We start from the raw sequence: 27,700 nt of genomic DNA, 5'->3' as shown, positions 1-27,700 counted from the left end.
TCCGGGCTCCGAACTGGGCCTATGTCACCTCGGGCAGGAGCAGGTCAGTAGCGGGGCCACACTCCCCCTTGGAGCTTGGACGCCCTGCAGCGGCCTCGCGGGGAATTTCAGGGCGGGGCGGAGCCGGGGCAGTGATGATAGTCGCGAGGTCCTCCCCGGCGGTAGGGGGCACTGTAATGCACATGAGCCCTCACAGGCCCTCAGGACAGGAAGTAGGGGTGGTAGGATAACTTCCGGTGCGGAACTGAGGCCTGGGAGGACGACTGCTCACCGGCGCGGGGTCTGAACCGGTAGATCGGGAGGTGGTGGCGAGTGGGTATCCGGACGCGCGGCCGACGCCATGCCGTTCCTGCACGGCTTCCGCAGGATCATCTTCGAGTACCAGCCCCTGGTGGACGCCATCCTGGGTGCCCTGGGCATCCAGGATCTGGAGCGGCAGGAGCCTCTGGATGAGTGAGTCGCTGCGGTCCCCTGTGGTTGTCGCGGCGGGAGCGGGAGCTGCGTGGCTGCGAGCTCGAGCGCCAGCCTGAGGTGGGCTCGCAGCGTCTTGCAGGGCAGAGGGCCAGGGCCCCGGAGCCGCTCCCTGTGCATGGATGCCGGAGGAGAGGTCCTGGCTGGGACCGACAGCGCTTTTTGCAGACAGCAGGCCTCTTCGAGAGTCTCTGGGGGAAGCAAGCCGGTGTGGTCCGTGTGCCCTGTGCAGACTTCCTTGGGTACTAGGAGCGCTACGCCTTCGGAGTGCTTGTGCCACCGAGACAGACCAGCACCCAGACCAGCACCGTGGGGTGGGATGCAGGGAGTAGGGCGGGGCAAAGGAATAGCACTGGGAGAGTCATGAGCCGGAATTGCAGACTTTCAGTCTCAACAAGGATGTCTTTTCTAAACCACACTAGCTCGCTCTTCTGCGGCCTACTCTGTAAATGTAGTGCCAGGCGGTTTCCAGAACTCGGAGGCGGGGCAGCAGGGCTGCACAAGGCGCTACTGCCCTCCCTTGGCGGAAACTAGCATATTCAAGAAGGCCGCCCTAGATAAGCGTTTGGTCAGATCTTGGATCCCACCTGTTGCAAGAGGTCTGGTGGGTGAGATTAGGGAGAAGAGCAACTGAGGAGCATTGGGACAGGAAGGTGACTCTGAAGGTGGTGTCTGAGCCATTGTCCAGAGCTGGGGCAATGTATGGAGTAGTGTCCAGGCCCAAGTAGCACTTAGTAGGTAGTTTTGTCTAGGAAGGGTGAGAGCTTTAGGGCCACCCTCGTGGTGGTATGAGAGAGGACGGGACAGAGCCAGGCCTTTGACAGCAAGCTGAAGGATGGCTTTGAAGTCACTTCACACATTTGACCAAGAAAGAGTTGTGTCCCACAGAGCATGGGCAGTTTGTGTGGGTGATTGTGGAAGGGCACACAGGCTAGGGCCACTGGTCCCCAGGAGTTCCCACTTGGTCTTTTCTGCCTCTTGGTGCAGTTACGCTTCCAGTGAGGAGAGCCGGATCCTGGTCCTTACGGAGCTGCTGGAGCAGAAGGCCCACTCTCCTTTCTACCAGGAAGGTGTGAGCAATGCTCTGCTGAAGATGGCCGAGCTGGGCCTGACCCGGGCAGCTGCGGTCCTCCTGCAGAGTGGGGCCAACCTCAACTTTGAAGGTCAGCAGCGGCCTGAGAATGGGGGTGGGGGCGAGCAGGGCTAGGCAGTCAGCCCTGGCCTCTGCTTCCCCTCTTGTCTTTGGGGTGACTTCCCATGTTCTTTTCCTTTGGGTGGCTTTCTGGGGGCTCTTAGCACCTCTCCTCCCACATCTTCCAGATTAATCCTTCTGCTGTGGAGAAAGTACACTGGCAGTGCCCAGAGCTAAGGGAAGGTGATTTTCTCTGAGCTGTCCTGCAGGTGTTGCTCTGGTCCTAGGGGTGGGGAGATAAGCCACACTAGGCATCAGTGACGGCAGGCTGCCTAGGTTCTTTAAGCGTCAGGTCAGGGATGATGAAGTGTCAGCCACCTGCCTTGTCTCTGGCTGTCACCCCAGGAGGTAGGAGACAGGTGGGGCTGCCAGTGCTGACCCACACGCATGCTTTTGTGTCTTTCATTGGAGAACATGCTCAGAGGATGTAGGAAACTTGGGATCCTGCAAACTACAGATGGGGGGGGGGCTGGGGGAGGGTGTTCCAAAGCCCATCCACATGGTCAAATGGCCTGGCTGTGAGACACATTTGGAAGGCTGAGGCAGAGGGATCTCTGGTGACCTTGAGCCCAAACCAGGTCAAGGCTACCGGGGCTGGTCATGCTGCTGAGCTTGAGCACTTTGCGTTCTCCTCAGGACAGTCCTGAGGAAACTTCATCTTCACACCTGAGGTGGGGGTGCCAGGGAGAGTCTCTGAGGCTAGGTCCTTCGAGAACAGACTAACCCGAACTTCCTTGCCTTCAGACCCTGTCACCTACTACACAGCCCTGCACATTGCTGTCCTGAGAAACCAGCCTGACATGGTGGAGCTGCTGGTGCGCCACGGGGCTGATATCAACAGGAGGGACCGGGTAAGGGTCAGCTCCAATCTTGGGCATGATTAGTAGGTTCACCAGCGAAAGCCACCCCAGGCAACATGGCTGCTATCCCCTTTGGTTCAGATCCACGAGAGCAGCCCCTTGGATCTGGCCAGTGAGGAACCTGAACGCCTGCCCTGCCTGCAGCGCCTCTTGGATCTTGGAGCAGATGTCAACGCAGCAGACAAGAATGGTAAGAGATGGCTCAGAGGTTAAGAGCACTGGCTGTTCTTCCAGAGGTCCTGAGTTCAAGTCCCAGCATCCACACATGGCAGATCACAACTGTCTTTAACCGTGTTTCCAGGAGATCTGATGATCTCATCTGGTACAGACATACCTCATGTAGGCAAAGCACTCATACGTAAAGTAAGAAGAGTGCTGTGGTGGGAGGCTGGCCGTCCCAGGGACTGGGTACCTGATAAAAGTTCGGGAAGGACAGGCAGGTGTCTGGGTGCTGGCCCCAGTAGGTGGCATAGCCACAGCTGGCACCCAGGCAGAGGGTGCCAGTCTGCCCGAGTCCAGAGAGTGTTGTCACTGTCTGCACACTGCCCCGGGAGGCGTCTTTGAGAAGTGAGTATGCCCAGCAGGTCTCTCTTGGCCCTCTTGTTCCTGTTTTTGTGTGGGTGAAACGGAGCCGGCGGCTGGTCCCTCAGCCCTGAGAACCCTGCTTCCACCCACCTCTGGGCCTCATCTTCGCTCTGCTCCTTAGGGAAGACAGCGCTGTTGCATGCTCTGGCCAGCAGTGATGGGGTGCAGATCCACAACACAGACAACATCCGGCTCCTCCTGGAGGGAGGTGAGGTTCCCTACCTGCCCACACTGGGGCAGCTGCTCTCCACACACACACACACACACACACACACACACACTCTCTCACACCTCTCATTTCTGTTCCCATGGCTCTTCCAGGGGCAGACGTCAAGGCTACCACCAAAGATGGGGACACTGTATTCACATGCATCATCTTCCTGCTCGGTGAGACCGTCTGTGGGGACAAGGAGGAGGCCCCAATGATCAACCGCTTCTGCTTCCAAGTCACGCAGCTTTTGTTGGCCCATGGTGCCGACCCCAGTGAGTGCCCAGCCCACGAGTCCCTCACGCACATCTGCCTCAAGAGCTTCAAGTTGCACTTCCCACTCCTGCGCTTCCTGCTGGAGTCAGGGGCAGCCTACAACTGCTCCCTGCATGGTGCGTCCTGCTGGTCTGGCTTCAACCTCATTTTTGAGAGGCTCTGCTCGCACCCGGGCTGCGCCGAGGATGATAGCCATGTTGAGCTTCTGCATAAGGCTGAGACCGTGCTGGACCTCATGGTGACTAGCTCCCAGAGGCTGCAGCTGCCTGAGAACTTCAACATCCACCCAGTGGGTGGCTTGGCAGGGAAGATCCAGGCCCTTCATGCCTCCCTGAGGCAGCTCGAGAGCTACCCACCACCTCTCAAACACCTGTGCCGGGTGTCCATCCGGCTGTGCCTGCGACCGTGGCCTGTGGACACCAAGGTCAAAGCGCTGCCCTTGCCGGACAGGCTCAAGTGGTACCTGCTCAGTGCACACAGTAGCCCAGAAGACACTTGCTGAGGGATCCCAGGATAGAATGATCTGGGGTAGCCAAAGCCAGCCTGAGGGTAGGCCTGGCACCTGTAATCGCCTTCAGAAGGTCCTTTATCTGGGCAAGGTTTGCCCTTTTCTGCTATGAAACCACTAGGGGGTGCCCTGGAGGCCAAAGGCATGGCTGCCTCCAGGGAGATTCCCACCCCCTCCCTCTTAGTATTTCACAACTGAGGGGCCAGGGCAGGCAGGATGCAGCCACCCTCTGTATTAGGAGCTGACTGGACCATTTGCAGGGAACTAGGGGCCAGGCCCCTCAGAACTCTGGCAACTATGGTTGGTCCGATGGGGGAGGCACATGCCTGGGTCTTTCCAGGGGCAGTGCCAAAATTCCTGGGCCATCCAGTTAGGCCCTACCTATTCCTGCCACCTCGGACCTCAGGATGCCTTGGAGGAGCTGGGGACAGAACTGAGGCCAGCACAGGCTGGCCGGTCTGGGTTAGAGGCCTGCCTGGTCTTGTGGTCTTCAGGGCTCTGGCACCATGGTTGGTGGTCCTTCTGTTCATGCCTCACCCAGGTCTCAAGGATGGTGCCTTGTTTAAGGGCATCTCGGGAACAGCAGGACTTTGTGAGGGGTCCTTCAGAATACAGTGCTGAGGCCAGAAGCCAGCCCTACTCCAGTGCCAAGCCCTCACAAGGTCTTCCCAGTAGGTTTGGCTTTCGGTTGTATAAATGCCTCTGGGAATGAGCAGAGATGATTAAATATATTTATAAGATTAAACTCTGTGTCTGTGTATGACAATCTGACATGTTCGAGGGACTGACGTCCATCCACACACAGACTGCCTGGGGCATTTGAGAACAAGGCTCACCCTTTTATTGACTGCACATGCCTGTCAGGGAGGAGCTACAGGCTGCTATGACCCATCACCAAAGAGGATTTGGGGCTGTGACCATACCCGTAAGTGGTACCTTCTGGCGGGTACCATGTGTGGCTTGCCTGGCTGTCCTGGAACACAGCAGTCCACACACTTCAGGTCCTAGGCAACCAAGTGAAGTCTTTCCCCTTAGGCGGCTGGTCCAGTGGGGACAACTCAGCTTCCCGTAGGCCCTGCAGGGAGTCGCCAGGGTGCTTTGGAGTGACAGGGCTGCACTGCCCCAATCCAGGGCACACCTACTCTGGGGCTTGTCCCTTCCCACTGGAGTCATTGGTGGGTGGCAGGTGTCTCTTGGCCTGCCAGCTGCTGGCCCCCAGCTCTGGCCCCGGTTTCATCTCAGGGCGAAACTGTAGACGTGATAGATCTCATCTGGCAGGTTCTCCTGGCGCTCCTCAGCCAGGAGGCTGAGGCCTGCACTGCGGATGATCCGGCGGACCACCTCGAGGTCACGGCACACACTGCTGTCCACATCGTCCAGGATCACACCCTCCTGGGCCATGTTGTCTTTGATGACAATGATGCCATTGGGGCGCAGGCCCCGCCTGCAGCGGCGCAGAAACTCAGCCAGGTGCTGATCCGTCAGGTGGCCTAGGGAGATCAGAGGTGTGAGCGTGCAGTAAGCGTGCCCTTAGCACAAGCCCAGCAAGCTGTTGTCTCTCCAGCTCTCCAGCTCATGTCAAAGGAGACCAGAGTTCAGACATCACCCACACAAAAGCAAAGAGTCAGAAGCTGGGATTTAACCTGCCTGGGTGCCCTCCATCCCTGCCTGACACCTGCCCATCTTACTGCACACCCTTCCTAGGCCTGGATTGGAGGGTGGAGAGGAAAGCCCCCAAACCAAAGGGCCAAGCTCACAGTCTTCACAGCAGTATTATGCAGCCCATCATGAGGAGGCTCGTGCTACAAGGTCAGCAGCCCTGTGTATAGCATTCTGGATGAATTGTTAGGTCACACAGGCATCCCATTGTACTGGCTAGTTTTTGTGTGTCAACTTGACACAAGCTGGAGTTATCACAGAGAAAGGAGGCTCCTTTGAGGAAATGCCTCCCAGAGAGAGAGATCCAGCTGTGAGGCATTTTCTCAATTAGTGATCAAGCTGGGAGGACCATTGTGGGTGGTGCTGTTCCTGTGCTTGGTAGTCTTGGGATCTATTAGAGAGCAAGCTGAGCAAGCCATCAGTAACCAGCGCCCCTCCACGGCCTCTATGGAAGTATAAGCTGAATAAACCCTTTCCTCCCCAATTTGCTTCTTGGTCATGTTTGGTGCAGGAATACAAACCCTGACTAAGACAAATTGGTACCAGAAGTGGGGTATTTCTGTGACAACCTGACCATGTTTTTGGGAGGACTGTGGAAGGACTTTGGAACTTTGGGCTAGAAGAGCCATTGGGTGTTCAGAGCTCTGTGGGATGTTCTGTACTCTGTGGAATGTTCTGTAGAAGCTTGGAAGATAATGTTGAGAACAGTGCAGAAGATGGAGGCCTGGCTTGTGAAATTTCAGAGGGAAGATTAAAGACTCTTATCAGGAATGATACTGTGTTGATTTTGAAGATTCTGTGGTTTTGGTTAGCTGGGGCTGAAAAATCAGCTGTGATTAACAAGATACCAGAACTACTAAAGTGAAACCTTTGCGTCACTGGACAATTGATGCTGGTCAGCTGGACTGAGAAATTAGTGGTGATTAAGAGACCGGTGAGGGAAACTCTTCTGGCAAGTATTTTCTGAGAGCACAAAGAGGCTGTGTTCCAGAGATAGCCAAGGTTGTACCTCATGCTGTGGCTGAATTTGGTAATGTGTAAGAGTCACCCAGGTGGTACTGGTTTTGAAGGCATAAAGAGCAACTGAGGGGGTTGGGGATTTAGCTCAGTGGTAGAGCGTTTGCCTAGCAAGCGCAAGGTCCTGGGTTCGGTCCCCAGCTCCGAAAAAAAGAAAAGGAAAAAAAAAGAGCAGTTGAAGCTCGGCACTGTGAGAGGCCATGGAAGGTCATTGCTGAAGGTGCAGCCTGAGTTGTAGTTGATGGCCCAGGAGGACTAAAGAGGTCATACAAAGGATTTGAGGCTTGGCCCCACGAAGAGAGCCTATGAGTGGCTGTTAGTGAAACCCAGTTGCAGTGGAAGACCCCAGTGTATCGGAGATGCCAGCACCATGGGATGATTACCAAGAACAATGGCAGCAGTGGAGTGGATCAACCTGAACTTAGAGTGCTACAGAGGGCAGAGCTGGAGAAGTGACGCCAGCCCTTTGCAGGAGCCCAGAAGATAGTGAGTGGATCCCAGACATTGGACAGTTGGATTTTGCTTTTGATTGTGACTGTGTCTTGACATTTTCCCTCTTGAAGTAAGAGAGTATTTTAGTGGAGCCCACAGTTAAGAGTCTTTGAACTGTAAGAAGATTGAATTTCAAAAGACATTATTTTAAAGGGACGGAAACTTTAATATGTAAGAATATGTAAAGACTGTGGGACTTTTAAAGTTATTTAGATCTTAGGGATGAATAAGACAGTAAGGGTTGAGGCTTAATAGTGATGTGTTTGTGTGTCAAGTTGACAAGGGGTCAGTTGTACCGGCTGCTGCTTGGCTGGCTTCAGGTATCTCCTCATGGTCCTGGGAAGTGGGAGGGAGCTGAATCTCAGCTGGCCAGCTCACTGCAAGAGCAGAACCAGGAAGAGCAATGGGACCCTTACCTATCACCCACTGGATCCAGATCACGTCATAGGAGCTGGGCTCAGGGCTGAAGTCCTGCAGCCCACAGCAGAAGTAGTTCCTCACCCTCTTGCCCTCTTCCCCCAGGTAGGTCTTGGCTTTGGCCAGAAAGTCTTCCGTCACGTCGACCATGTCAACCACCCTGAAGAGCGGCAGGAGCAGGCGCTTGGTGATCCTTCCAATGCCAGCACCACAGTCCAGGGCACAGGAAGTCCCCGTCTTGTTTGGGCCTTCCTAAAACACAGGGACGACATATGACCCACAAGACACCACAACCGCAGGGCCCTTCCTCTGAGTCCCAGAAAGCCGAGTCAGGCACCTGCACTGGTTTGTCACAGAAGGGCAAGTGGAAGTCTTTCTCAGGTCACTTTCAAGGTGACAGCTAGAAAAAACAGGTGCACAATCTGCTCTCACTTCAGAGCTCCCAGGAGCCCATAGGGTGACAGAGTTAGGGATGGCCCATGGGGGTGTGGAGAGAGGGTAAGGGCCTCCTCCAAGGCTCACCCCTGAGCTGCACAGAGCTGAGAAGGGAGGACGGTCACCACCCACAGTCCGCACACTCTTAGGCCCAGCAGTGACTGTTCCCAGACTACTAAGTCCCTAGTGCGTGGCCAGCTTCTGACTTGTGGCCCTGAGACAAAACTCACGGTCCACAAGTCCCACCCAATCACCACCCAGATCTTCAGGGCCTTGGTGGCAGCCACCAACAAGATGAGCAGAGAACCTGCAGTGTGGTATGTGGAAGTGGCTCCCCGCACTGCCCCGCCAGAGCCACAGCCTCTCCTGGAGAGGACATCAGACCTGCCTACCCTTAAAAACCTCTGCAGAAACTTCCGGGAGCTGTTGAGGTCGATGTTGGAGATGTGGCCATACCCCCCGAGCATGCCGTCCACCGTGGGCGGAATCTGCTTCCAGTAGGTCTTGGCCTTCGAATAAAACTGTTTCTCATCTTCGATCACCTCGCTTGTCATGACGTCACCAGCTGCACAGTCACCAGCCACTGCTCTGCTCCCCTGAACACGGAAGAGGCAGGGTCAACAGGGCACTGAATGGCAGGAAGCCTCTAGTATACAGGCCATAATGCGAGAGGCACTACCTCTCTGAGAGGTAATGAAGCCCTGAGAAAGCAACATCCAGTCGCCTAGGCAGCCCAACATCCCGGACATCCATGTGACTCTCTTGACCTCAGGACAGGCAAAGGCCACAGAGCAGGGTTCCCTGACTTCTGCTATGGACACCCCAGAAGGCCTGAGCAACTTCCTTCCCTTTCTACTCCCTCAGTGGCAAGCGAACAGGTCAGGGAGGGCCAGCCCTTCATTCCAGAGCACGTTCTCTGCCAGGCACCAGACTGTGGCAATAGGCAGGAGCTAGGCACAAACAGGACCCCAACAGGAAGAACTAGGCTGGCAGCACCCACGCCAGCTTCCACACCATGTGTTGTGGAAGACGCAGGATCACAACTGTGGGAGGTGCTGGCTCCCCTGTGTCCCAGCTAGTGCGAGGATCGGTGTTCACAGTCCAGCAGGAGACAGGGAAGCAGAAAGCTGCTAAACACAGCAGAAAACAAGGGCCCCTCCGTCCTTACATGGCTTTCATAAAGGCTGTGCAGTCAATGGAGCCATCTCTTCCTTTTGTTTCCAGTGGAACCCAGGTCTTGTACCACTGGATAAGCACCCCACTGGGCCTGGTGGGCTCTAGAGGACTGCTTTCTGAATGGGGGCAGGGGGGCCTCTGGGGGAGGGGTACAGGGACAGAGAAAGTGATAGGGGCAGCAGCAGGGCCACAGTGAGAATGACTGAGAAGCAGCAGAAGACTTTTACAGAGGAGCAGCCCTGAACTGCAGCCTGCTGGCCCCTGCTGGCCTCTGCTGGCTCCTGCTGGCCCCTGCTGGCTCCTGCTGGCTGAGGAGCTCACGAAGTTGATAGTCACTGAAAACTAATTAAGTGTCCAATTCACGAGAAACACCCAGGACTAACCCGAGGGTGTCAGGGGGAAGCAGATACAGCGGTAGCTGTGCTGAAAGACAGTGGACAAGTGTCGGTCACTGCTCAGCCACTGTCCAGCATCCGACCTTCCCCTGCCACCATTACCCACTGTACAGAAGAGGGACCCGGGGGACATAGAAACTAAAAGCCCTGCCCAGGTCAAAGGGTCCATGCACTGCTCTCCCCACACAGGCAGCTTTTCCGCTAAAACACTGGCTTCACGGGGCAGGGCCCTGCCATTCACACTTCACACCATGACGGCCCTCGGCACCATGTCTGCCAGGCTAATGACAAAGGAAGGCCCTTAGGAGGCAACAGTGTGTCTGCTTGGAGGGCCAGTGAGGAAGCTAGGATGCTACAGGAACATGGCCAGCCTTGGAGCTCCAGGTCTCACCCCACCGACTTGGATACCACTATGACAGGCGGTGTCACCGAGCACCTAAGTCACACAGCTCAACACTAACAGTCAGCGTGGGACTCTGGGAGCAAAAGAGCAAAGCCAGAGAAGAGAGCAATAAAGAGGCTCACACCAGAAAGGAGCCCCGTGGGCTGCTGGGAGGTCCCTGCCGAGTACTTCTGTGACTGGAAGGGGGAGGGAACACAAGAGCACAGTGGCCTTATCTGTCACCAGCCCCCACTGCACCACAACCACACTCTTTGGGACAAGGGCTTGGTGTCAGAGGAAGACGTCTTACATGGCTGTACTGCACCCCAAGAGGCCCTTGGAGCAACAGATTGAGGACCTTGGTTCTAAATGGCACACTCCTTTACCACAATGCCCTGCCAGCAGCAGCAGCAGCACTGGCCCAGGGAAGACAACGGCAGGCTTCTGAGAACCGATGCCCTGGCCCACAGAGCAATGTGCAGACCGGTAGGTCCCCCAAGAACATCTCCTCTACCAGCGGAGCGGTACTGTGGCTTGAGAACCAGAGACATGGTACATGAGCCATCACCATGTACTTGATTGGGGACTGAGAATGACCTGGGACAAGAGGGCTGTCAGGTGCCTCTTTAGGCACCACAGCAACTCTGTCACAGCCACCAGCAGCTAGGACGATATTCAGGCCTCTTCCACACACACACGAGCTCTGTGCTGGCCCCGCCCGTACTGGGGCCCAGCAGCCAGCCTTCCTCGCTGTCCCTAAGTCCTAGGAAAATGTTCAGACTGATGTTCAAAGCCCCCTCCAATGTGAAAACGATGACTTCAGTTATTTCCTCATGGCCCACGCAGCACGCGGGCCTGCAGCACGCGATCTGGCCCTTACCAGGTGAGAGGGGAAATGGGAGACACCCACAGAAGGGAGCACACTCCGCCTCTCTGCTGCCCCCCAGTTTGCCCGCTCCTCCAAGCGTCTTTTGGGGTGCTGGAGTTCAGCTGGGCTTGCTAGTTGGCGGTAGAATGACTGAGCGAGGGAGCATGCGTGGGGGCAGCCATTTCTCACTTTTGGAGGCTCCTAGACCCCTCAAACCAGACGACACTACTATTACCAACAATATCTGTTGCTTTACTAAAAGCCTGTGGCATAATTCCTTTAAATGCCACAAAGTCTCTTGAAAAAATCTCATTTACAAGAACCCCACTAGCTACTAGGGAGCAGCTATGGGGGAGGGGTGGGGCTGGAGCAGGGGATGGACACATCCAGACTGGGGAATGCAAGTCCTGGGTTGATTTGCTCTTACAGCCAACTCGGGAAGAAGACACATGCTTCCTGAGGCCCTGTCCCAACATGGCTCTCTAGGGCCCACTGTGTGGCCTGAAGGCTCCTGAGAATTAGGGACATCAAGAGAGACATCCTCCCTGGGCGGAGACACACATCTTTAATTCCAGCAATAGGGAGGCAGAGGCAGGTTGATCTCTGTTGAGTTTGGGGCTAGCCTGGTCTACATAAGGAATTTCAGGTTAGCCAGGGCTACAAAGAGAAACCCTGTCTCGTAAAACCAGATAAAGCGAGAACACGGTTTTCCCCACTACATGAAACTGCACGATCATGGACAGGAAGGGTCAGGGCAGTGTGGCTGGGTGTGCTAGGCTAGCTCACGGGCAGACGGTCACCTGTGCATCCCTGGAAATCATCTAATTACGTCACGCTCCACCCGGGCCTCGCTAACTCTCTGTTCCCAGGAGAAGAAAATGTCTACACTATCCGAGGCAGGCCTGTATGGCACCACAACCTGTGACATCCTGTTGGAGCCTGCGAGCAACTGGAGGCTAAGTGGACAAAACCTGCATTACGTTGTGGCCCCTCTGTGGCAGCATGGGGGACAGAGCCTGTTAGGAATCTGTGTGGACAGCAGTTGGCCCTGTGTAAAGAGCAGAACACCTCAGTAAAGGGGAGAGAGGGGAGAGGGGCGAAGGGGAGAGAGGGGGAGATGGAGACACAGAGGGAGGCTGACCAGAAGAACCATGACAGGTTTTAATATAAGCTAAAAGGTATGTCGGGTGCTGGGTATGGAGTCCCAGCACTCCAAAGGCTGAGACAGACGAATACCTGGGTTCGAGGCCAGCCTGGTCTGCACAGAGAAACACCCTCTTGAAAAACAAAAATAGGTCAGGCCTGATGGTGGAGGGACTCAGGAGACAGAAGCAGAACTGTTCTGCTCCAGGCCAGCCTGGTTTACCATGAGTCGCAGACCAACCTCGGCTACACAGCACCAGTGCTGGTCCCACCAGTGCCGAGCGGTGTTAGTGTCATCGGCCGCGGGACCAGGAAACAATGATTCATGCCAGTTTTGATTCTGTGCTCCAAGTTTAGCGCTCTCCTCTAACCTCTGGTGGACCATGGCCAGGCTGTTTCTGATACTGACTGAGTGGCTGGTGTAGAAGCAACGTTGCTGACCCAAGGCCTGGCAGAGCCCTCCCTGTTCCAGGTGACTTAAGTCGAACCCCCTTGTTTTGTGGTACCACTTCAGCTAACGAGACCAATGACTGCTCTAAGTGATGGATGGGCTTTTGTAGTTGAGATCTGAGTCTATAAGGTTGTTTCGGACCGGAAGTATTGATCTGCTTTGACCAGGGCTGTGGCACCAGTCACGATTCCTGCAGCTATGCCGGACCCCACTTGCATTGTGAGGACTGCTGAGCCCTGAATCTCTTCTCCCCTTAGGATCCAGAGCTGTTTCCATATAGGAAGGTGAGAGAACTTGAGAGCACGGGAATGGATGGAGTCAAGGGGTTAAGCCTGAGGTGCATGTAAACCAAGCTCCACTGGGGCGCACCAGGTATGTCGCTGGCCTCCATGGTATGGGGGTGACTGCAGAGATGTTTAAGGTGAGGGAAGCTAGTCTTCCCACGTGAGGTTATAGTGGAATTAACAAAGGTAAAGTCAGCAGTCTAAGCAGGACAGATGTGTGAAGGCCCTGGGGAGGGGCGTGACGATGGGGGTGAGCCTGTGTGTGAGAGGAGGGATCTGAAACCGAGGCTGACGTTGTGGTTTTTACAATGTGTTGGCATTGCCAGTACTGCTGGTTCTACAGCTACAGGCAGGTTCCAGATGAGAGACTGTTTTGAATCTGAAAGAGGAGTCCTCTATCGTGTCCATGATACACCATGAAGCCCCAAACCTTCCCAGCCTCCCAGCCTCTGCTTTTTGTCCCTTTTCCATTATCGAGATGGAGATGGGGCTCCTCCTCCCCTACGTCGAGCCCACTAATCCCCTGGGTGTCGGGTTCACTGTCCTGCCTACCTGGATAAGAGACCGATTATTAGGGACCCATGGGGCATTGGTCTCACAGCCCCGTATACAGCAAAAGCAGCTTTCCATACCTCGGCAAGTCCCACAGAGCTGGATGGCTGCAAGTCGCTGTTCTTGGCAGTCCTGCCCACAAGTTGGCCTAGCGCTCTGCAGTTCCTGATATGACAAACAGCTTGAACCCGGATCTTTCCATACATATCCGGCCAGGGCGCAAAGGCCTAGGTTAAACATGGGAAAGGTGGTATTGCCGGAACCAGTCAATGTCAAAGTCTGCACCTCTAAGTCTCCTGGGGTTCTCTCGGGGCCTGGAAGTATCCATTTGGTGGTAACAGCTTGTTAAAGGTTTGTCTGCTGAAGTCTGATCTCCAAGCAGAGCAGTGTGAAGATGGAGCCCTCTGGAGACCAGTCGAGGTGTGCCATTGTTTAGGACGAGCAGCAGGGTTCGTGAGGCGGGTTTTTGAATTCTTAGCTTAAGTGGGTCTAGTGGGTGGGTGGCAGCTTGCCATAGTCCAGTGCAGGCCTCGGGTGTGTAGTGGCCTGGGCCTGCCTGTGGGTCAACAGGTTTTACATGGGTAAAACCAGGAATGGTGTATCCAGGCCGGGACCTCGTCGACCTTGACTGTTCTTGATGTGGTCAGGATTAAAGTCTATGGTCCCTTCCAGCCAGGCTCCGATGTCTCCTTTTGGTGCCTTTTGATGATTACTGTACCTGGAATGAGGCTTGTAGGGAGGAAAGAAACTTTTCATCAAATTCAGCAACGACTTCTGCTTTTATATCGGGCAGCAGAGATGGGGTCCTAGTGCGCACAGCTTCAAAAGGGGTTAATCCTAGAGAACAGGGGAATTCCGAATCCTAAAAAGAGTGAAGGGAAGGAGAGACATCCAGTCACCGCCAGTTGAGGGTTAATTTAGTGAAGGTCTCCTTTAAGGTCCAATTCATTCTGTCTACTTGACCTGAACTTTGGGGATGGTACTCACAATGGAGTTTCTAATTTGTCCCCACAGCCTTGACTAACTCTTGGGTTACCCGAGAGGTAAGCAGCCAGATCCATTTTCTGACTGCAGGGCAGGGAAGCCAAACCTCAGGATGATGTCTAATTACTTCTTGGTCACCACTGCTGTGGTCTCACGTTTGGTGGGGTGGGCCTCTGTGCACCCTGCGAAGGTATCTCTCTACCAACACTAGCAAGTGCCTGTACCCGTCTACCTTAGGCTTGACTTCTGTAAAGTCAATCTCAGGTCGAGTTCCTCTCTCTGGTCTCCAACCTGGAGGTCTTCTCCGTGCTTGGCGTTGACTGTGCGGCAGGTCGAGTACCAGGCCATGGCTTCCCGTTTCTGGCCTTAAGTCAAAGACTCTAAGGTGCACTCTTTGGAGTAGGTCCTCAAGCTTTCTTTCCCTAGGTAGGTGCTCTGCTGTGTCTGCCTGATTCTATGTCTCGCCAAGTCTGAGGGGGAGCTAAGCCTTCCATAGTGGGGGTCCTATACCACCCCTCTTCCTTGTACGCTGCTGGGCACGTCTAGAGCCTCTTAACTCCTTGTAGATGTAAGCTGGGACCTCAGGCAATGTGGATGTCACCATCCAGGGCAGCCAGGCCATTAGGGTAGTGGTGACCTGGAGTGCTGCCTCCTGGCCAGTTGCCTCTAGGGATGGCTCTGTCTCCCTTTTGGTGTCCAGGGCAGTGCATGACGGCCACTTTCTCAGGCAGCCATGCTGCTTGCAGAAGGTTCAGGATCTCCGGCTGTTTTTGACAGTTTTTCCTTCTGAGGTGAGAAGCCTTCTTTCCTTGTAGATGGCCCCCACAGACATGCGCAGTTGCAAACAGGCTATCTGTTTAGAGACTGAGTCTTTTCCCTTGGCCTAGCTGTAGGGCCTTAAGGTCCAGTCTGTCCCTTGTACGTGGCTCAGAATCTGAGCAGTCACGTAAGGGACCGTCTAGGCCCAGGCCAGAGAGCAGGGTTGCCAGGTTAAGGGTGCTGCTGGTGATGAACTTGACTCGGGGAGAGTTCAGGAACAGAGCCTGGTAATGGGCTAACCTGGCACACTGGTCAGCCACCTGTCAAGGACCCTTCCAATGGCTAGTCACCTCAAGGGTCTGGACCAGAGTTAGCTTGTCTGAGTCTTTGACCAGCTAGGCTATGGCCGCTATTATCTGAAGGCACAGGGGTCATCCAGTCACCACTGGGTCCAGTTGTTTTGACAAATATGCCACTGGTCTTTTCCAGGCCCCGAGAGACTAGTTAAAGACCCTTCTTGCAATCCTTTTTCTTCTTCCGACTTGGTGACGTCTAGCAAGGCCTGTGTAGGATCATCTCGTAGCAGTCTCCTCCATGTGCTCAGTCCATTGCAATGGAGCCTCCTCCACAGGGTACCTCATACAGAGGGCAGCCAGCTCAGCAAACCCAGGATTCCAGCTGACCCCAGGAATTCCTTACTCCCGGGAGATTAGTGGGTCAAGATCCCTAGAATAGTCTCTTTTCTTGCACATGACAGCCCTCTTCCCCTCATCTTGAGTACGTAGTCCAGGCTATGTGGCAAGGAACAAGGATACCTAAGTCCCTTAAGTGCCCGATGTGTGTGGGAGGTGGGTGGTGAGGTGATGCCCAGCTTGACTTCCCTGGGCATTAATGGATTCAGGCTGGCATTGCATTAGCCCTCAGCTGTTACCCACAAAGTGGTCAGTGCTTGGCCAGTCCAGATGCCCCGTTTCTGCGCAGGTTTCTGGGATCTCTTGAATCCAACACTGCAGCAGGCTCCCCTGCTTCCCCCCTTTCCCCAGAGCTGGGGGGGGTGTCTATGAATAATCTGTGCCCATCTACCAAGGCCATGGCGAGGATGTGTGTGGCTTTTCCTTCCCATCCCAGGTTGGAATGAAGTGGATATGGGCTCCCATTTTAGTCAATAAGACTCTTACCAGCAAAGGGGTATGGGTACTTGGGGATGACTGAGAGAGTGGGATACCCGTTCATTTCCCAAATCTACCAATCTTGGGCGGCAGTCCACGAATATCGGTCCATCTCCATCCCCAGGCCTGTCTTAAAGATAATAGTCCCAGAGGTTGTTTTAGGATGGAGTATTGTGTCTATGTCCAACAGACACTTAACGGGCTTCCCTTCCACTTTAGGGTTACCTGAGGCTCAGGGAGGGGCGCCGAGCCCCATCTCCCTAATCTCTCATTTCCTCTAACTCCAGCACCTTAGCCTCCATGGGGGGTGGGGGGTTCTACACAAGCCATTCACATTCCCAATGTCCTACCTTCTTACAATGAGCACAGGATCTCTCTGTAACCCTGACCTCATCCTACCTCCTCTTTTATTTGTATTTCCAAATGCCACCTTCTTTACTTGTCTTTCTCATTAGGCCCTGCAGATGCCGCCAAGAGGATCTTGGCCAATCCCTTTGCCGGTTTATCTCTGGGAGTCCCTCTAATGTTATACACCTTTCTTCCGAAACCGTCCTGCCTCTGCAACTTACAATGCATGTCTGGTGTTGTCTGGTTGACGAAGGCCACATTTACCACTGACTGGTCCTCTCTGGGTTCTGGGTCGAAGGGAGTGTAAGCTCAGTAAGCTTTTAGCAACCATTTCAGGAAGGCCCCTGGTGACTCATCCTGTTCCTGTCGAACCTGGATCACTTTGGACAAATTTGTGGACCACCTTGTGGTGGCTCAGACAACCCTCATTACCGTCTGGGGTCAGACCTTTAATCTCTCCCTACCTGTCATTTGTACTTGGTGTACGTTCCATTTCCCTACCGGCTCTCCTTGCCAAGGCTCCACCACCCCCACCCCTGTTTCCCCTCCTGCTGTCCCCTCCCCCAGATTTATTTCCTGATGGCTGGTAACAGGGGGCCAGAGAGATAACTTCCTCTTCAACATCTCCTGAGGGGAGCAGGATGGCCTAGGCACCTCTCCACTTCTCTCTACTGTCATGGCCCTAGAGGGAGGAAGGGAGGGAGGGTTTTAACCAGGCAGGAGGCTCTTTCATTAGGGTCTCTCAGGTGGTTACATGGGCAACCTGGTCCAGGTGGCCTGGCTTTTGATAGATAACATCCTTAACCCTACAGATGGTGGGGAGGTCACAGGTTCCCTTCTTTAGGCTATCCCACACTGAAGGTGGCCAGTCATTTCTGCAAAAGACAGACATCTTTTTCTTTTCTACATGAAGTTCTTCTCTGGCTGCTAATTTACAGACCTCCTTGAAGTGATCTAACGAGACTCAAGGGGGTGGACTGGTCTGGCCCAATTCTAGGATCAAGACAGTTACAAATAGAGACACAAACAGACAATACAAACAGAAATGGACGGGTGCAGCACGTGAAAAAGATCCAAAATTCACAATGAAGACCTATAACTTGAGTGGGTTCCGGCTGCCCCGTTACGTCGCCGCAACTACCTGTGAAATCAAGTCCCTTTCAGGTGGGACCTTCAAGTCTCCTTCAAGTGGGTCAGAGAGATGTAGATTCCACTGGTGTACCTGCCTGGACCACCTGGGACCTCTAGTAATTGGCTTAAGCCACTCACAGAATCAGACTGTCTGGACATATAGGGTCACAGACACAGAGTACTCACTTACTAGCCAGCGACCAAACACTCAATGTGACGAGGGTCTCAGGGGCACTTCCCAGCCCATGCACCAAAAATCTGAAAGCGCCACATGGAGACCACCATTCACATATGCAATTGGCAAGAGTGTTATTTCAAGCAAGCAAGAAGTCTGCGTGCAGAGGTAGGTCACACTAGACAGAGGTGTACAGCCATTTTATAGGGAGCTAGGGGAATTCTGGCTAGAGTTAAGAAATCTAAAACTTTCCTGGTGGGTGCTAGAGATGTTAATTGGGTCAGTTTCTGATTGGCTTGTGTCCCCGTGGTCAGTGCACTGACTGCACTGTGTTATCAGGAACATTTAACCACAGGATGAGAGGTCCCAAACCGTATATGCACCCAGCCCCGACGGCCCATTCTGAGATGCAAGATTTCCCCATTCTTGTGGTTGTCTCCAGGTTCCTTGGACGGGGGATTTATTGGCCTTGTTCTTGGAATTTACAGTCTGTCCCTGGAGCTGGTGACTTATGGCCTAGCTCCTTAGACTGATGACTTAGGGTTTTATGGTCAGCTCCAGGAACAGATGTCCTCCCTTTTGAAGTCAGGTGGTCCTATAATGGGGCTCCTGTCATCCTTTCAACAGTAGGGTGGCCTGGATTGGTGGCTCTGCTTACCAGCTGTGCAAGCTCAGACAGGACCCTTACCTGGCTATGGTGCATTTCATGCCTAGACTCCTAGCATTCAGAAGGCTCAAGAGATCAAGACTAGCCTGAATTACACAGTGAGACACTGATTCAAGGAACTGAAACAGTTCAGTTGGCAATGTTTACCTAATATACACAAAAGCTGGGGTTCAAACCCCAGGGTCCTCAAAATTGGACATACTGTGCATGCCTGTAATCCCAGCACTTCAAAGACTGAAGCAGGCAGGTCAGGAGTTCAAAATCATCCTTGGCTACAAAGTGACTTTGAAGCTAGCCTAGACTACATGAAACATTGTATCAAAAAATAAAGAAACAAAAGGAAGAAACAACTTGGGCTGCAGTGCACAGCTCTCACCATCACTCAAAATAAAATAAATAACAAGTAAGATACTCTACTATAAATAATTCTTAATATAAACTAACCGGATTTCAACAGGCTGTATTTCTTTCCCTTACGCTGGGCCCCAATAACTACACAAAGACAGCCAAGATTTATTTAAATCTGCATCTCAATAGCTGAGCAGTTAAATGATCTACCTTAGCCTTCTATGGTAATCTGGCTACCACCCAGTCCCATCCCATGTGATCTCTCTCCAGATCCTTTCCTCAAGGCTCCAAATTCTCCATCCTCCTGAAGACATGAATCTCCCTCTCTCCCAGTCTCCTTCCTCTGATTGGCAGATGTTCCGCCCTAATCTCTATTCTGCCCAGCCATTGGGTGATCAGCATTGATTGACAAGGCAGGCAATAAATAGTAAAAACTGTTTACACAGACTTAAGACAGGAAGTTCTTGGTATAAGCAAAGCCATGTCCACATTGAAACAAGATACCAGGGCAGAGAAATCTGTATTTGAATAACACAGGAGTGAACCTTACACTGTGTATAAACACATTATGCCAACCCTAGACGTCAATGTTGTTCCTCCTCCTCTTCAGTATGAGACCATGACTGGTTGGAACTCACTCAGAACTTCATAGAAGAGCTGTAGTAATTAAACGAGCCTGAGAATCCCCAGGCTGTGTAGGGCATATACTCTCTTGAGCTTAGAGTTCCCCACGATCAGACATTCGGTGAGATGGCTCAGCTGTTAGAGCACTGGCTGCTCTTAGCATTCTAGTGGAGTGGCTCAAAACCACCAATCACAGCAGTTCCTGGCAATCTGATGCCCTCTTTTGGCCTTCAAGAGCCCCGTACTCGTATGTACAGCCCCCCATAGACATATATTCAAACAGAAAAATATTCTTTTAAAAAAGTCTTAAACACGGGGGTTGGAGAGATGGCTCAGTGGTTTAGAGCACTGACTGCTCCTCCAGAGGCCCTGAGTTCAATTCCCACATGGTTTGAAGAGTCCGATGCCCTCTTCTGGTGTGTCTTAAGAGAGTGACAGTGGGGGCTGGGGATTTAGCTCAGTGGTAGAGCACTTACCTAGGAAGCGCAAGGCCCTGGGTTCGGTCCCCAGCTCCGAAAAAAAGAACAAAAAAAAAAAAGAGAGTGACAGTGTACTCATATACATAAAATAAATCTTTAAAAATAAATCTTAAAACACTTTTTTTTTCTCTTTTCTTGTTTTTGAGATAGGATTTCTTTGTGTAGCCTACTGCCCTAGAACTCACTCTGTAGACCAGGCTGGCCTCAAACCCAGAGACCCACCTGCCTCTGCCTCCTGAGTGCTGGAATTAAGGCATGCACCACCTCCATCCTGCTCAAACATAACTAAAAAGATCGAGTAAGGAAAAAAGTGTTAAAACCTCCAAATTACGGGGCTGGGGATTTAGCTCAGTGGTAGAGCGCTTACCTAGGAAGCGCAAGGCCCTGGGTTCGGTCCCCAGCTCCAAAAAAAAAAAACCTCCAAATTACATAGACCCTGGTAAGGGTGGGACCCACCTATGAAGTCACATGACAGCACACTGATGTTAAGTCCAGAAGATGCCAACACAAGCTCTCTCTGTACATCCAGAACCACCACACAGCTGCAGACTCTGACCTTTTGATTATGTGACTTCTGGTCTTCAGCAGAGCATTCCACAAGTACCTCACACACCACAGGCACACGCAAACACACGCACACGCGTGTACACTCAGAGGAAAACCAGCTCAAGGAAATGATGTGCCTTAAAACACCACTTGGGAAAAAAGGACCAAAAGAAAGGAGACAATTCAGGCTTCTCTGCTTAGTCCTGGGTCCTAAGCATTAATCCCCAATCACTGAGTGACCATTACTGCCATCAGCTGCCCCACCTCAGCCAAGGCCTGGGACATCACCTGTTCTAGGCCCTTATTGGTGGAGCCCCAAAGCTCGGACTTTTCTAGACCGCAGCCTCCCCGAAGAGAAGCTGACCTTGGCCTCAAGGGCTCATGACAGTAGCTAAGTTGGCCAGAGCTGGGGCCAGTTAAACATGATAGCAACCCGTGCAACCAAGCACTTAACTGCGAGGACGTGAGCCAAGCACCGCGCCGATTCCTCACACCAGCCTTGCAGTGGTTGCTTATCTCAGAGGGGAAACAGAGGACTGGAAAGTGATTTACGGGCGCAAGTGAGGATGTGTCTTGCCAGCCTCCAACAACGTGGCTTCCCCTAAGCCAATATGTGGTCACCAGAGTCCCTTGCCCGGGTCTGGTCGGTGAACCTCCATGGGACGTGCACGTGGGCCAGAGCCAGGTCACTTGACGACAGGGCCTCACCGCTTCGGGCAGTTGGGGTGAGCACCTCCCTCCTCCCTGGCCGCGCGTCCCCTCTGCCAGCCTCGTGCTACTCACCTAGGTGGTGGCTCCAGGGACTCGAAAGACAAGGACGGGTTGAGGAGGAGGCTGGCAAAGACCGTAGCCCACGGCTGCCGCCACCACTCTACCGGACCAGACACCTCGCGGCCTCTGCCTTTGTCCGCACACGTCACTTCCCTGAGCCTGGTAGGGGCCGGACTCAAGCTCGCTCCGCCCCAAGGCCAGTTCACCCCGCCCCAAGACTGGCTCATCCCTCTCCACAGAGAGATAGCCCCGCCCCAGGGCCAGGTCGCCGCGTCCCACAGCCAACTCATCCGGTTCCATGTTCAGATCCTCCCTCCCCACAGCCAACTCGGCCCTCTCCAGGGCCAGCTCACACCTCTCCAAGCCTAGCATACCCCGCCCCAAGGCCGGATCACCCCGCCCCACAGCCTGCTCACCCGGCACCTCCAGATCTTCTCCCCGCATGACTAACTCGCCCCTCCCCACGCCTAGCTCGCCCAACCACACGACCAGATGGTCCCGCCCCATGGTGAATTCACCCCTCCCCATCCCTACCTCGCTGATGCCCCAAGGCCAGTTCACCCCGCCCCCAGGCCAGCTCCTCCAAAGCCGGATCGCCTTTTCCTGCGGGTTCCTAACCCAGTTTTTTGCCTATGCGCAAAGCCCTTCTGGACTTGACGATGAAGAATCCACAGCTGGTATCTCCGGTACTAAGTACGTGTACCAGCTCACTTGAGGGTGTAGCTCTTTTAAAAGTCCGACTGAGTGCTGGCGGTAAACTTCTGGATCCTTCTGCAACAACGACGCGGTTGCTGGGGTTACAGGCACGTGCCACCACAGGCCACAAGGCTCGATTCTTAAAAAACAGCATTATGAGAGTTTTCCACCCTAAAAGGAGGATTAAAGGCCATTGTTGCTCAAATCCACCTACCCCCACTAGTATCTTAAAATAATACATCAATCCAGAAAGGAGAACAGGAAAGAAAAGGCTTTGACAGAGGCAAGGGTTGCCAAGCCAAGTAAAGCAGAAATCCAGAAGTTTCCCCTCCAGAGGCCTGCCCTTCCCTGTCCACTCAATCTGCACCGTCTTGAAAGAAAGAGGAGCTTGCTGCGTGTAAACCCGTTAATTGCCTCAGAGTTCTACGTTTTTTAAAAAACTTTATTTATTTTATATAAGTACATTGTAGCTGTCTTCAGACACACCAGAAGAGGGCATCAGATCCCATTACAGATGGTTGTGAGCCACCATGTGGTTGCTGGGATTTGAACTCAGGACTTCTGGAAGAGCAGTTGGTGCTCTTAAACCACTGAGCCATCTCTCCAGCCCCTCTAAGTTGCTTCTTCTAACTGGTGGGTGTAATGATTCACCTACAATGCTCTGAAGGTTAAATTTGTGGGATTTGCGGGTTTAGGCTTGAGCCTAGCATTTGCAATGGGCTCGCAAGCAATGAAGGTTATAAAAATTATTTTTGCCTTAAGCTCACCTCTGTAAGTCAAACCACCCCCCCCCCAGCGTACCCCTCCCCCATCTCCTGTCAGACGTGTCTATAGTGCCTTTCCTGGGCTCTGCATACTATCAGTGCCTTACTGGGAAACCTAGGATGGCCTGGAACTCGAAATGATCCTGCCTTTGGAATGCTAGAATTAAAAGAGTGCACTACCACATCTAATGTGCATTTACTTTAATACAATGAAAGCAATAGAGGTATTCAGAGAGGTGTTTGCCACCATGCAGCGGTGAATGCTAGTAACCCCTGGCAGCCTGGAAGTGGAGGCTGGAAGGGCAGGACTTAAAGGTTATCTCCTCACAGGGAGTGAACTCAGCACCAGCCCACACTACCTGAGACCTTGTCTCAAAAACAAAAGCAAAAGCCAAGGGGCTGGAGAGATGGCCTGTGACACAGCAGTTAAGAGTGCTTGCTGGGGGGGTTGGGGTTTTAGCTCAGTGGTAGAGCGCTTGCCTAGGAAGCGCAAGCAAGGCCCTGGGTTCCCAAGGCCCTGGGTTCCCAAGGCCCTGGGTTCCGTCCCCAGCTCCGGAAAAAAAAAAAAAAAAAAAAAAAAAAAAAAAAAAAAGAAAAGAAAAGAGTGCTTGCTGGGGCTCTGGAGATTGCTCAGTGGTTGAGAGTACTGGCCACTCTCCAGAGGACCCGTATTCAAATCCCAGCACCCACATGGCAGCTCAAAACTGTCTGTAGCTCAAAGATCTGACACCCTCACACAGACATATATGCAGGCAAAATACCAAAGTACAGGAACGTTAAAAAAAAAATCTCTTTAAAAAGAAAAGAAAAGGGCTGGAGAATGGCTCAGTGGTTAAGAGCACGGACTGCTCTTCCAGAGGTCCTGAGTTCAAATCCCAGCAGCCACACGGTGGCTCACAACCATCTGTAATGGGATCTGATGCCCTCTTCTGGTGTGTCTGAAGACAAGAGACACTGTGCTTGCATACATAAATAAATATTTAAAAAAAAGAAAAGAAAAGAAAAAGTATTTCCCTGCTTTTGTGGAAAGCTAGAATTCAATTCCCAGGCAAACTGACCCCTTCTGGACTCAAAAGACTTATGGACACAAAAATAAAAAGTAAAATTTCTCTTAAAATGTAGGTATGGTCTGGTGTGATGACTCACACCTTTAATCCCAGTACTCAGGGGGCAGAGGCAGGAGGATCTCTGTGAGTGTAGGCCCTGCCTAATCTATACATAGTGAGTTCCAGGACGGCCAGAGCTACACAGTGAGACAGTCTCGAAAAAGCCAAAATTAACAACAACAACAACAAGTAGGTTTGAGGAGACTGCTCAAAAAATGCTGGCTCAGGACTTAAGAGTACGTACTGCTCGGGGTTGGGGATATAGCTCAGTGGTAGAGCGCCTGCCTAGCAAGCGCAAGGCCCTGGGTTCAGTCCCCAGCTCCGGAAAAAAAAAAAAAAAAAAAAAAAAAAAAGTACGTACTGCTCTTGCAGAAGATCTGGAGTTCGGTCCGCACACAAATATTGGGTGTCTTACAACCCCCTGTAACTCCAGCTTGAGAGGATCCTGTTAAGGCCTGGGTAAATGCTGCCTGTCTAGCCAGGGATTTTATGCTGCTACTCCTGTTACAAGGAAACTCTCTCCTGTGCTGTTACTACTGTTACAAGGAAAGCTCCTGGAATGTGCTGTTACTAGGAATCTTTCTCTTTGCCAGGTTACTGCATATGCTGGTATGTTCTGAGCTTTGGTGCTATTAAAAACCAGTCAGAATATGTCAGCTAGAACTGCTGTGTGTGGTTTCCTACAATAAGCTTGGACCCGAATCAACCAGCCAGCAGCACGTCCAGCAACTGTGTATAAGCTTTTATGGTTTTGCCTTCATAAGCTGCTCCTGGGATGGACCCCAACATAAGAGACGCCTACACCTATATAAGAAGCCGTTTGAGGGGGCTGGAGAGATGGCTCAGAGGTTAAGAGCACTGTTTGCTCTTCCAGAGGTCCTGAGTTCAATTCCCAGCAACCACATGGTGGCTCACAACCATCCATAATCAGGTCTGGTGCCCTCTTCTGGCCTGCAGGCATACATGCAGGGCAGAAAGCTGTATGATGTATACACAATAAATATATAAAGTTTAAAAAAAAAAAACTTAAAAAAAAAGAAGCCGTTTGAAGTAAGACTTCCATTTTGAGTAGGGGCGAGTCAAGTTCCTGAGACTTCCCCGGGAATTGACTTCTTACTTGACAAAAAGAGTCACATACATGGGGGACTGACACCCTGATTGGCAAGTTAAGACGTGAATGTTAGGCAAGGCAAGTCACCACCACAGGATACCCCAACCAACGAGGACAGGATCCATGTATAACAAAGACGTGTTCCTAAGGAAGTCCCTACCCCTAAGTCCTGACTGGTGAAATAACTTGGCACAGATGTTCGTGGATCTCAGGTTTAAAAGCTCTGTAGGGTTCTGGCTCCAGGTTGCAGTCAGCTCCTGAGTCTGGTCTGAGTCCTTGATCCATCAGCCCTGGGGTGCATGCTCAATAAAGTATCCTTGCCTGGCTGAGATCAGTGTTCGTGTGGTTTGTGGAGTGACTCCTGGCCTCCAAGTGCATTTGCACTGACTATGCACATACACACAGATACCCACGTATGCACTTCAAATAATGGTAAATAATAATAGCTCAGATGGTAGAGTGATGCCTAACATGTGTGATACCCTGTGTTTGACACCCCAGTACCACACAGAACCAGCTGTGGCCTGACATTACTGCAATCTCAGCGCTTAGGAGGCAGAGGGAGACGCCCTTCCGTTGGGAGAAGGCTCAGAAGGTCAAGGTTATCTTCCACTAGTGAATTTGAGAGCTAGAGACCCTGTTTTAGGAGAGAAAAAAATAACACAAAATAAACTAAATCAGCCAGGCAGTGGTGTAGTAGTATACGCCTTTAACCCTTGGGAGGCAGAGGACGAGGGAGAGGAAAAGGAGGAAGAAGAGGAGAGGGAAAAAGATTAATTTTTTTTTTTTTGAGCTGGGGACTGAACCCAGGGCCTTATGCTTGCTAGGCAAGCGCTCTACCCCTGAGCTAAATCCCCAACCCCAGAAATTAATTTTTAAAAAGAAAAAGAAGGGCTGGAGAGATGACTCAGCAGTTAAGAACACTGGCTGCTCTTTCAGAGGTCCTGAGTTCAAATCCCAGCAACCACATGGTGGTTCACAACCATCTATAAGGAGATCTGATACCTTCTGGTGTGTCTGAAGTCAGCTACAGTGTACTTATATATATTAAGTAAAACTTTAAAAAAAAAAAGAAATTAACAAAGGAGAAAAATGCTCCTCTCCTCCGCTCTAACTTCCTGAGGAAATAGATTCCTCCATCCCTGAATGTGAAGAATGTTAGAGAAAAGGAAGTACATCTTCTATGATGCCTCCTCTGGGCACATTAGTGATACTCACTTTTTTTAATTTATAAAATGTATCATACCTGGATATACTTGTTTCAACTGGACCCTCATCACCCAACCTGAGTTTGGTACTCCCATAGGCTTCCTCCAGCTCTCTCCCATTTGCTCCATAGTTCTCCCAGAAGGAGGGACCCTGTCAGCATCACAGCTGAGAGAAGCAGAAAAGGATGGTGCCTTGGTCCCAGCCCCCTTGTGCTCTTGCTGTCCTAGAAGGATGGGCTTGACAGAAAAAGTCTGCCTTTGCTTCCCTCTCAGTCAAGTACAACCCACTCTGGGTCTAGAAGAGTGGCCCGGTCCTCGTCCTCCTGGGATTAGGCATGGCTGCTCTGACCGGGAGTGCCAAGGCCTCTGTGGGTGTGGCCCTGGCACCCAGGGTACACCAGCCCCACCCTTGTCCCCAGGACACAGTGCCCATTGCTCCCCAGTAGCTGTGGGTAAGATCGGATCACAATGGCTCCAAGAACACATCTAGGTACCTGGGAGAAGCTGTCAGAGGGAGCAGGTGGAAAGATGGGCTCTCCCAGCAAATAGCCCACCTGTTATGGGGCTCTAAACTTACAGGACCTTCCGGGGCCTCACCCAGTAGGTGAGTGTGATATCACCTAGGGACTTTTTAGAGGTGATGACAATCTTGGGAAAGAGCAGGCCTGAGACCCCAGCGTCAAAGCTGAAGGGGACTGGGCCTTTTCTCCCTACCGGAGACTATGCTCACAATGTGTCCTGGCGGGCTCAATGGTGGAACACTTATCTGTGCTATAGTTTTACCAGCCTCTCTGTCTCATCCTCAGCCTTGGGAAGGGAGCACCAAAAATGGTCCTGGTTCCTCCCCAGTTCCACTATCTGCATCTGGGGTGGGAGGTGGGAGAAAGTCGTGTGTGTCTGCAGCTCGGTCCCCATCAAAGTTTACAAACTGCAATTCTACAATTCCAGTAGGAGGTCCAGCCCTCCCATGCCTCCTCCTGCTATGGCTGTAAGTCATACCTGGAGCTGCAGGGGTGATCCAGGTTTATAACCCCAGGACTTGGAACACAGAAGCAGAAGGATGATGGATTGTGCCATGTAGGGAAACCTCCTCAAAAGGAACCGCTTGAATGAAGAGTCAGATACAGGCTTTGTCCTAGTCTCTAGGGGGAAGTTCTCTGGCTGCCCTGAGCTCAGGGCTATTAAGGATGGAAACAAAATGCTAAGACAGTGTTCTCCACCTCCCTAATGCTGAGACCCTTAATACAGTCCCTCATGCTGCGGTGACCCCAACCATATAACTACTTCCATTAGAACTTCTTAACTGTTGCGAATTTAATGTAAAATATCTGTGTTATCTGATGGTCTTAGGTGACCCCCATGACAGGGGTCGAAACCCACAGGTTCAGAAACACCATTCAGAATCATATTTTTTGAGACAGGGTCTCACTTAGCCCAAGCTAG

At 52.4% G+C, this 27,700-nt stretch overlaps 2 protein-coding genes across 7 annotated transcripts; one reads left to right on the top strand and one right to left on the bottom strand.

Moving 5' to 3' along the window:
* Positions 1–228: 228 nt before the first annotated feature.
* On the top strand, positions 229–4,845 carry Asb6 (ankyrin repeat and SOCS box-containing 6). Of its 2 annotated transcripts, none has more exons than NM_001399347.1 (6): positions 229–453; positions 1,459–1,634; positions 2,408–2,514; positions 2,605–2,713; positions 3,230–3,316; positions 3,430–4,845. In NM_001399347.1, exons 1-6 carry the CDS (start codon positions 341–343, stop codon positions 4,092–4,094), a joined length of 1,257 nt encoding a protein of 418 aa, NP_001386276.1. In that variant the 5' UTR covers positions 229–340; the 3' UTR covers positions 4,095–4,845. The 2 variants fall into 2 exon arrangements, with proteins under 2 accessions (NP_001386276.1, NP_001011963.1); NM_001011963.3 differs by having other exon boundaries at positions 229–531.
* A 73-nt stretch (positions 4,846–4,918) lies between these two features.
* Ntmt1 (N-terminal Xaa-Pro-Lys N-methyltransferase 1) lies at positions 4,919–26,624 on the bottom strand. Of its 5 annotated transcripts, none has more exons than XM_087652971.1 (5): positions 26,296–26,624; positions 22,084–22,239; positions 8,513–8,716; positions 7,685–7,937; positions 4,919–5,590 (listed from the first exon to the last, which is right to left on the bottom strand). In XM_087652971.1, exons 3-5 carry the CDS (start codon positions 8,672–8,674, stop codon positions 5,334–5,336), a joined length of 672 nt encoding a protein of 223 aa, XP_087509097.1. In that variant the 5' UTR covers positions 8,675–8,716; positions 22,084–22,239; positions 26,296–26,624; the 3' UTR covers positions 4,919–5,333. The 5 variants fall into 5 exon arrangements, with proteins under 5 accessions (XP_087509097.1, XP_087509095.1, XP_087509096.1 ...); XM_087652969.1 differs by lacking the exons at positions 22,084–22,239; positions 26,296–26,624 and adding exons at positions 13,452–14,233; positions 21,385–21,500; XM_087652970.1 differs by lacking the exons at positions 22,084–22,239; positions 26,296–26,624 and adding an exon at positions 21,789–21,820.
* Positions 26,625–27,700: the final 1,076 nt, after the last annotated feature.

The sequence above is a fragment of the Rattus norvegicus genome, chromosome 3 (genome assembly GCF_021556685.1).
Source record: "Rattus norvegicus strain SHRSP/BbbUtx chromosome 3, alternate assembly SHRSP_T2T, whole genome shotgun sequence".
Taxonomy (NCBI): Eukaryota; Metazoa; Chordata; class Mammalia; order Rodentia; family Muridae; genus Rattus; species Rattus norvegicus.
The sequence above is the reverse complement of the archived record's forward strand: the minus strand, read 5'-3'. Positions and strand labels throughout refer to the sequence as shown.